This window comes from Nansenia antarctica, assembly GCF_963989245.1.
Source record: "Nansenia antarctica genome assembly, chromosome: 15".
Lineage (NCBI taxonomy): Eukaryota > Metazoa > Chordata > Actinopteri > Argentiniformes > Microstomatidae > Nansenia > Nansenia antarctica.
This window is the reverse complement of record NC_137685.1, coordinates 9743979-9753978: the sequence shown is the minus strand read 5'-3', so window position 1 is coordinate 9753978 and position 10000 is coordinate 9743979. Positions and strand designations below refer to the sequence as shown.

The window sequence follows — 10000 nt, the reverse complement described above, 5'->3', positions numbered from 1 at the left end:
TCGCTGCCAGAGTCAACCAATCAGCTCTCGAGGCAGTGACACCATCTCCCTCCTTCCAACAGAGGCATGAGAGTCTACGGCCGATTTCGTAAGACACACACACACACACACACACACACACACACAACCCTCCCATGCGGTGTGCCTCTCAAACTGCACCAAACTGCACCAAACTGCACCAAACTGCACCAAACTATACCAAGCACACCATACACATCCCTTTTCTCAGCCCCTTCTGGATGTTTCCTGACAGAGCAGTGTGTTGTGTGGATGTGGTTCTCACTCTGTCTCCTCTGGGCCCTCCAGACAAGGGCGTCCCCACGCCGCGCGGGCCAACAGCCAGAGCTCGGTGGGGTCAGAGTCCCCGGCGCTGTCCTGCCTCTCCCTGGAGGCCCTGGTGGACCCGGACACGCCCATCCAGTTTGACATCATCTCCCCCGTCAGCGAGGACCACGCGGGCCAGGCCAAGAGTGCCGGACAGGGGGGCAGGTCTGTGGTCTAGACGCACGCACTCACACACTCACACTCACACACACACTCACACTCATACTCACACTCACACTCACACTCACACACACACACACACACACACACACACACACACACACACACACTCACACTCACACTCACACACACACACACACTCACACTCACACTCACACTCACACTCACACACACACACACACACACACACACACACACACACACACACACACACACACTCAATTGACTCAAACTCAATGAATATGTTAACATGAATGATAACTTTGTGGTGAATGTTGTCCATTAGCTTTGGGCTTGCTAAGAAAGCTTCTTTGATGAATGAAATCAGTTTCATATTCATGTTGTTCATCAGAGAGAGTCTTCCTCTATGATTCATATCAGTTATGAATGTGTTCCTGTGTCCCTCTCTCACTCCCTGTGTGGAAGAAGGACAAACCCGTTTGGAGAGTCTGGAGAAACGCCGTCAGAGGAGAGTGAAGGTACGTGTGTGTGTGTGTGTGTGTGTGTGTGTGTGTGTGTGTGTAAGAGAGAGAGAAAGAGTGTGAGACAAACGTACATACTAAGTCACTTTGGATAAAAGCGTCTGCTAAATAACTTAAATGTCAATTGTGTGTGTGTATGTGTGTTTCTCTCTCTCTCTCTCTCTCTCTCTCTCTCTCTCTCTCTCTCTCTCTCTCTCTCTCTCTCTCTCTCTCTCTCCCTCCCTCCCCCAGACTCCATTCTCCACCAGCTGTTCATCGTGCGTTTCCTGGGGTCCATGGAGGTGAAGGCGACAGACAGCAGTGATATCATCTACGAGACCATGAGGCAGATCCTGGCAGCCCGGGCCATCCACAACATCTTCCGCATGACAGAGTCTCACCTCCTCGTCACCTGCGAATGCCTCAAGTGAGACGTCTTGTATTGACTTGAGGGAGAGGGAGAGGGAGAGGGAGAGGGAGGGGGGGAGAGGGAGAGGGAGGGGGGGAGAGGGAGAGGGAGGGGGGGGAGAGAGAGAGAGAGAGAGAGAGAGAGAGAGGGAGAGGGAGGGGGGGAGAGAGAGAGAGAGAGAGAGAGAGAGAGAGAGAGAGAGAGAGAGAGAGAGAGAGAGAGAGAGAGAGAGAGAGAGAGAGAGAGAGAGAGAGAGAGAGAGAGAGAGAGAGAGTGTTGTTGGCTTGGTCAGAGTTAGGGTGTGTTCTAACTGTCTAGTGTTGTTGGCTTGGTCAGAGTTAGGGTCTGTTCTAACTGTCTAGTGTTGCTTGGCTTTTTCAGGCTCATCGACCCTCAGACACAAGTCACTCGACTGAGGGTAAGTTTCTCTTATACTCTCTCTTTCTCTCTCTCTCTCTTTCTCTCTCTCTTTCTCTCTTTCTCTCTCTCTCTCTCTCTCTCTCTCTCTCTCTCTCTCTCTCTCTCTCTCTCTCTCTATATATACGTCTTTCTCTGTGTCTGTTTGGAGTTCCCCTTTTAGCCCAGCTGTGGTATGAAGCATGAAGACTTGTTTAACATCCTCCCCTCCCTCCCTCCCTCCCTCCATCCTCTCCCTCCATCCCCTCCTTCCCTCCCCAGTTCCCTCTGTCCAGCGTGGTGCTGTGTGCGTCCCACCAGGAGAACAAGCGTCTGTTTGGCTTCGTGCTGCGGACAGCGGAGGGCCGGGGGGAGGCCACGCCCATTACCGTCTGCTACATCTTCGAGTCCAACAACGACGGGGAGAAGGTACCAGACCGCTGCATCATCCACGGTTACACAGGATCAGAACCAGAATCTTCTATCCCTTTTAAAAATAAAATTTAAATCAACTAAAAACAAGAACGCGTATTGTGGATATAGAACTCTTGTGCGTGTCCTTTATTTGGTGGCGCGGTGTAGGCAGATTTTATTGATCATAATTCATTAGAAGGGATTATAGTTTTGCGTTTTGTGGCAGATGAGATGTATTTGCATGCCTGATTAGGGCCTCTCTTCGTGTCTAGTAATCAGTGTGTTGTTGTTGTTGTGTGCAGATCAGTGACAGTGTGGGCCTGGCCAAGCAGATAGCCTTCCACTCTGAGATGGTGAGCAGCCCTGATGGTCTTGACCCGTGAAACTGTCCAATGCCATGCACCTGGGAACAGGGTATACTGACTTTCAGAACCAACCACTTAGTCTCTCTGTGTGTGTGTGTGTGTGTGTGTGTGTGTGTGTGTGTGTGTGTGTCTATGTGCCTGTGTGCCTGTGTGCCTGTGTGCCTGTGTGCCTGTGTGCCTGTGTGCCTGTGTGCCTGTGTGCGTGTGTGTGTGTGTGTGTGTGTGTGTGTGTGTGTGCGTGTGTGTCAGGATCGCAAGACCGTGGAGAAGAAGAAGGAGCAGGACAAGGCCAAGGAGAAGCAGCAAGAGGAGCTGAGCAAACAGAAACAGATAGAGAAGGTACCACAGATACACATCTAACATGTCTATCCTCCCTACAGCAGTCAGCTAGTCTGTCCTCTATACTACCTACAGCAGAGTTAGTCAATGTTATTACTTGACTAATAAATCTGTGAAGAATCTGAAGTGTCTCTCACAGCCACTGGTGTCCAGACAGAAACAGCCTTGTTGCAACATTCAAGGCCGTCGTCTCTTCCCCGCAGGACCTGGAGGAGCAGAGCCGTCTGATCGCCGCGTCCAGCCGCCCCGCCAACCCCCCCACCGCCACCGCCGCCGCCGCCGGCGTCGACGGACACTTCCTGGTCCTGAGCAACAGCCCGTCAGAAGACAGCGACGCCGGGGAGGAGGGGAAGAAGAAGGGAGAGTCGGAGGCTTGAAGGAGGGAGACGAGGGAGGTGGAGAGGCGTCCCCCCCTCCAGGACCCCACCTCCCCCCTCCCCCTGACCCTGAACCTTTGACCTCGGCACCTCCTCTCACTCTCTCTCTCTCAGCTCTCGCCTGACGTCTGAGCAGGAGCAAGGGATGACTTCCTCACATTAAAAAAAGAGAAATAAAAGACGCCACTAACAAAGGAGGGGGAAACATATGAAGACTAAAACAAACAAAATAAAGAAAGAAGAAGAAGAAGAAGAAGGAGCGTCCCAGGATGTCTCTGGTCGTTCTGGACATCTGTATTTTATACCGGCTCGTGCTGTATTCAGAGGAAATATAGAATATGCTCCTAAGTTTCTGTTTTTGTATTTTATTTTGGTAAATCAGTGCAGTGCTGCTTGCCACAGCTTACTAACTTAGAGATATAATACGGTTTTATTTACGGTTTATTATTAATGACGGTTTTTGGGGGGGGAGGGAAGAAATTGCACATTGTTATTAACAGATTTATAAAGGACTTTTCTTGTTTTATGTAACAATATACATTTAAACCATTCAGCTTAGCGATGTTAACAGGCTTGCATGTGCCTCGAATCTTGTCATGAAGATGCATCAACCACCTTCTGTGACAAACATGTTGTCGTTTTGACTTCTGCCACCCAGACTATTGTATGCTTTGGACTTCTCAAATGTACCCACACAATACTCACGACTGTTTGATTTGAAGATGTTGTAAAGGGGACAGACTGACAGACGGACGGACGGGCGGACAGGTGGACAGACAGAGAGACGGACGGACGGACGGACAGACAGACAAAACAGTCTGTCAGTCTGTCCGTCCGTCTCTCTCTCTGTCTGTCTGTAGAAACGGACAGACAGACAGAGACAGACGCAGGCAGGTAGGCAGACAGACAGACAGACAGATCAATGCTAACTCGAGCAGGGTAGCACCATGTTCTGTCAGATGTCCCTGTGGGATTAACTGAGGGAAAGCATACATTTCAAGCATACATTTCAATGGTTTGGGAATGTTACCTTATCATTTCAATGGCTTTTATAAACATTCTAACCAACCCAAATCATGTGATACCATTTCAACTGTATTCCACCTCTGTAACCATAACAATGAAGTGCGTTCCCATGGTTACCGCGAGCTAACAGACGTAGTAGCTGAGGTGACTAGTTAACTCACCCACTCGTTAACTTGCCAACTAGTTAACTCATGGCTAGTTAACTCACCTGTTAGGTAAATGCCTGGGGAGGCTGGTGGAGGTAGAAATTGGAGGACGGGCTCATTGTAATGCATGGAACGGAACGAGGAATGGTATTATACACACGTTTGATACCATTTCTTATTCCATTCCATGCATTACAATGCTCCCCCTCTCCGATGTCTACCTCCACCAGCTTCCCCTGACCTCCGATGTCTACTTCCACCAGCCTCCCCTGACCTCCGATGTCTACCTCCACCAGCCTCCCCTGGCATTGGACTAATCAATGAAGCAGTTTATTTGGGTTGTTATTGTATTGGGGCTCATGTTTGACAAGGCAGCCGATCTTTCCTCTTGAGTGAAAGAAAAACGACATTTGTACCTGTAAATGTATTCAACTTTGAGGTTGAAGCAAAGCACAACATGGGAATCCAAAGTGTCAAATGATTGCATATCGGTTGTTGCAAAAAAAAAAAAAAAAGTGGATTTAATCAGAATTTATCCCTGATGACTGGGAACGGGCCGTACCTTTCTCAGATGTCTACTGGATAAAGAAGTGCACTCTTAAGTATGTATGTTATGCACTCTTAAGTATGTATGTTATGCACTCTTAAGTATGTATGTTATGCACTCTTAAGTATGTATGTTATGCACTCTTAAGTATGTATGTTATGGACAATGATGTTGGCAGCAGGCAGTGTCCCTGCGCCGCCCGGTATCTAGCGCTGCTCAGATGAACTGCAGGTGTTTCAGCTCAGAGATGACATGCTTGGTGCAACGATGACATGCATGGTGCAGCTGTGGGTCTGGGAAATATTATCATCTCCACCCAGTCAAGTAGATTCGGATGAACGATTTGCCTACTGATATCCCAAAAGAGATGAATATTTTTGTTGTTGTTTATTTATTACTTTTTATTTTTGGGAAAGGTGTCAAAAGGAGTGGTAGTTCAATAACTAGGTGGGTTGAAATTATTTTGGCGAACTGCACTTTAGTGACTTTAATGCAGAGGGAGGGGGGGTCGGGTGGGGGGGCTGGGCATGATCATGTTAACTGTAAATACATCAGTGATTCTCGTTGCAGTGTCATATAATAATGCTTTTCAAAAATAAATGTGCTAATTCAAGGCTTCGTCTTGATTTATGACTCTTGTCTCATTGCTTTACCCATTGGGGAAGCTACTCTGAGGTTGTATTTAACTAGAGGACCAGTTAGTTTACAAGGGAATGTCCTTCCTCTCCAGGGGGCCATTTATAAAACTGCATAGGACTGGTGTAAAAAGGTTCCGTACGTACTAAAGCCAGAACGTTTACAGACACAAAGATTCTGATTTATAATACAGTGAGCACGCACGTCTTTTTCCCTTGATAAATCACAATCAACTCTTCAAATCAACATTTTGTGCACTTGAGCGAGCATCTTGCCCCACCCTTTTAATGCCCATAGTTGAAACACCCTTATCCTTACTGACTGCATGACAACAATGAAAGCAAATCCCAACAGAAAGGCTAAAAAACCGAATTTCACACAGTGAACATATACTGGGTGCTATATGCAACTGTGCACTCTTATCTGTTCAACCGAGGCAACGAAAACAACATCAGTTTAATACAGTTAGTACTAGATAGGTAGATAGATAGATAGATAGGTAGATATATACAGTACAGGCCAAAAGTTTGGACACACCTCATTCAATGCGTTTCCTTTATTTTCATGACTATTTGGTACATTGTAGATTCTCACTGAAGGCATCAAAACTATGAATGAACACATAGGAATGATGTATTTAACAATAGAGTGTGAAATAACTCTAAATATGTCTTATATTTTAGATTCCTCAAAGTAGCCACCCTTTGCTTTTTTGTTGTTAATAAAATATATAATAATAATATCAAATATAATATGTGTTAATAATAATATGTTATTATATATATAATATTATTATAATATATTTTATTAACAACAAAACTTTTTTTTTTATTAACAAAAAAGCAAAGGGTGGCTACTTTGAGGAATCTAAAATCTAAGACATATTTAGAGTTATTTCACACTTTTTTGTTAAGTACATCATTCCACATGATGTTCATTCATAGTGTTGATGCCCTCAGTGAGAATCTACAATGTAAATAGTCATGAAAATAAAGGAAACACATTGAATGAGAAGGTGTGTCCAAACTTTTGGCCTGTACTGTAGATAGATAGATAGTGTGTATGTGAATGGGTCAGAGTATGCATGCATGGAGGACCGCATACGTTCACACCAAGTTTGTTTTTTATAATCCCAAAGTTTGCCGAAAAAATGGCGTACGCCTGCTTTTTTGCGTATGCAACATTTCTAAATGACCTCTCAGGTCAGTGTACTGAAGCACACAGTACCTGAACGACACCTCCAGGGAAATGTGTGTCACCAACACTCACCTCTACTGGCACCCCAAAGGTAACCTCACCTGTTGTTTCTTAGTTACAGTTTCATTCTCAGCAGTTCTTTGTTTGTTCTAACTAAGGAAGACACGTATGACCCACAACATGTTTGTTCTAACTAAGGAAGACACGTATGACCCACAACATGTTTGTTCTAACTAAGGAAGACACGTATGACCCACAACATGTTTGTTCTAACTAAGGAAGACACGTATGAGCCACAACATGTTTGTTCTAACTAAGGAAGACACGTATGACCCACAACATGTTTGTTCTAACTAAGGAAGACACGTATGACCCACAACATGTTTGTTCTAACTAAGGAAGACACGTATGAGCCACAACATGTTTGTTCTAACTAAGGAAGACACGTATGAGCCACAACATGTTTGTTCTAACTAAGGAAGACACGTATGACCCACAACATGTTTGAGCCCATAAATAGATACACTATAGCCAAAAGTATGTGGACACAATTATGGTCTGGGGCTGTTTTTCATGGTTTGGGCTAGGCCCCTTAGTTCCAGTGAAGGGAAATCTTAATGCTGTAGCATACAATGAGATTCTAGAGAATTGTAAGCTTCGAACTTTTTGGCAACAGTTTCAGTTTCAGCATGACATTGCCCCCATGCACAAAGTGAAGTCCTTAATGACATGATTTGCCAAGTTTGGTGTGGAAGAACTTTATTTTTTATTTTTTTTAGTCTTCATTTGACACGGTTAGAGCATTTCAAACTATGCCCCACTATGGTCACTTTAAAAAAATAAATTAAAAAAAGAATAGTGTAATGTTAAGCACAGGCATACCAGATAGGTTTTTAAAAAAATATTATTATTCTGTGGATGTCTCAACAACAACAAAGGTGAAAATGAAATACAGTCAGTGCAAAACATGTACAGTGAATGAAATGAGTACATGTATTAACCTCCAGTGGTTATAGTGAGGACATTGGGATTCAGGATAGGGTGGACCTGTGTCGAACAATGTATCAAGTTGTTCAATTTTACAATGACAGATGTCAAAATACACCTGCTAGCATGCTAATTGACAGCTCCCCCTTGTGTTTAGCTTTGATGTGTCTAGTGTGAGCACTACTTTGTCCGAAATATAATCCACAGATATGGCATCTAAAGGGTTTCTCTCCTGTGTGAGTCCTACTATGTTCATTTAGCTGACTGGTTGTTCTGAAATGTTTTCCACAAGCTGTATGCTTTCTCCCCTGTGTGAGTTTTAATATGACCTATTAGATTTTGTCTTCGTTTGAAAGGTTTATCACAGAGATTGCACCTATAGGTTCCTCCTCCTATTGCCCCTGTGTGTGTCCTCACATGCACTTGCAGAGCACCCTTCTCTCTGAAACATCTCAGACAAAACGTACAGTGATACGGTGTCTGTGTGTGGAGCCTCATGTGCAGTCTCAGATAGCCTTTAACTCTATAATGTCTGTTGCAGATATGACAGTGATAACCTGTTTCACTCTGAGCTTCAGAAGAGTCTGGGTTTACTGCAGAGGGGAGTTGTGCGTCGTGGGTTGTCTCTGATGCTGCATATTCCTCATCATCAGGTCCTGTGTGGTTCTGTTCAGCTGGGGTGGTTGATATGTCATTCCTCTCACAGTCCTCCTTTGTTGCTGGTATGCAATATGACAACCCTCGGGTACATAAGGTTCAGAGATAGGAAATGTTAGGATATGTATAGCATAGCATAGAGTACAGCACAGTGTTTTATTTGTATAGTATAGTAGTATAGTATAGTGGATAGTGTATATAGCCTTTATTTATGTAAACCAGCTCTTTTCCCTTCTTGTTTTTAGTCTTTTTCCTAGCACCAGGGGAACCCCCCCTCCTAAATTTCGTTGTTTGGTACCTGTACTATATCAATGACAATAAAGACCATTCATTCATTCATTAATTTGTGTACATAGTTGGATTCTTACCATCAGTGTCAGTTTGTACATGAGAGGGAGGAGGGTATGGTGAGTCTGAGGTGTCAACCTCCTCCTGCTCTTCTTTAATCTGTCTGATCTCTATGTCCTCCTGACCTGGGCTGGGAACCTCTTCAGAGACGGAGACACTAGTGATCTGCCCAGGGTCTGCTGCTCTGTGTAACCTGATCTCGGGTTGGAGAAGCAAGTCCAGTAGCCTCTGAAGGCGTTCGTTCTCCTCTTTTGAACGGGAGATTTCGTCCCGATATTCAACTATTACTTCTTCAACTGCCCCGAATATCTCCCCAGCAGCGGCTGTTAATCGCTGCGTGAAAAACTCGTTCAGCCTCTGTAGTTTTGACATGTTGGAATCAGTTAATCTGCGCTGCTTGTGCTGCTAGCCATGCGCTTAAGATGTGTTACCGGTACTCTCTTCTTCTTCTTCTTCTTCTTCTTCTTCTTCTTCATGTGATTTTCGTGTTGCTGCCTCTCACAGGTCATAAAGCGTGTTGCTGCCTCTCACAGGTCATAAAGGGAACTACACGTGTATGCCATCATCACACTTCTCAGACGTTTAGTGTATAGAAAATGTAAATGTAAAAAGTCTGAATTTCTGAGATAAAAAGTCTGAATTTCTGAGATAAAAAGTCTGAATTTCTGAGATAAAAAGTCTGAATTTCTGAGATAAAAAGTCTGCATTTCTGAGATAAAAAGACAGAATTTCAGAGATAAAAAGCCAGAATTTCTGAGATAAAAAGTCTGAATTTCTGAGATAAAAAGTCAGAATTTCTGAGATAAAAAGTCAGAATTTCTGAGATAAATTGTCCCTGCGCCGGTATCTAGCGCTGCTCAGATGAACTGCAGGTGTTTCAGCTCAGAGATGACATGCTTGGTGCAACGATGACATGCATGGTGCAGCTGTGGGGTCTGGGAAATATTATCATCTCCACACAGTCAAGTAGATTCGGATGAACGATTTGCCTACTGATATCCCAAAAGAGATGAATATTTTTGTTGTTGTTTATTTATTACTTTTATTTTTGGGAAAGGTGTCAAAAGGAGTGGTAGTTCAATAACTAGGTGGGTTGAAATTATTTTGGTGAACTGCACTTTAGTGACTTTAATGCAGAGGGAGGGGGGGTCGGGTGGGGGGGCTGGGCATGATCATGTTAACTGTAAATAC

The 10000-nt window shown here is 44.5% G+C and overlaps 1 protein-coding gene across 1 annotated transcript in view; it reads left to right on the top strand.

The window, feature by feature from the left end:
* The window catches only part of appl1 (adaptor protein, phosphotyrosine interaction, PH domain and leucine zipper containing 1), an 11850-nt gene extending 8481 nt beyond the window's left edge, over positions 1–3369 (top strand). The window contains exons 14-22 of the mRNA XM_080545456.1: positions 1–88; positions 307–489; positions 931–983; positions 1218–1392; positions 1756–1792; positions 2053–2199; positions 2487–2537; positions 2799–2888; positions 3092–3369. The exon at positions 1–88 is cut by the window's left edge and continues 4 nt beyond it. Of these exons, the coding sequence (XP_080401582.1) occupies positions 1–88; positions 307–489; positions 931–983; positions 1218–1392; positions 1756–1792; positions 2053–2199; positions 2487–2537; positions 2799–2888; positions 3092–3265 (998 nt within the window). The 3' untranslated portion in view covers positions 3266–3369. The remainder of the gene's footprint in view (positions 89–306; positions 490–930; positions 984–1217; positions 1393–1755; positions 1793–2052; positions 2200–2486; positions 2538–2798; positions 2889–3091) is intronic.
* Positions 3370–10000: the final 6631 nt, after the last annotated feature.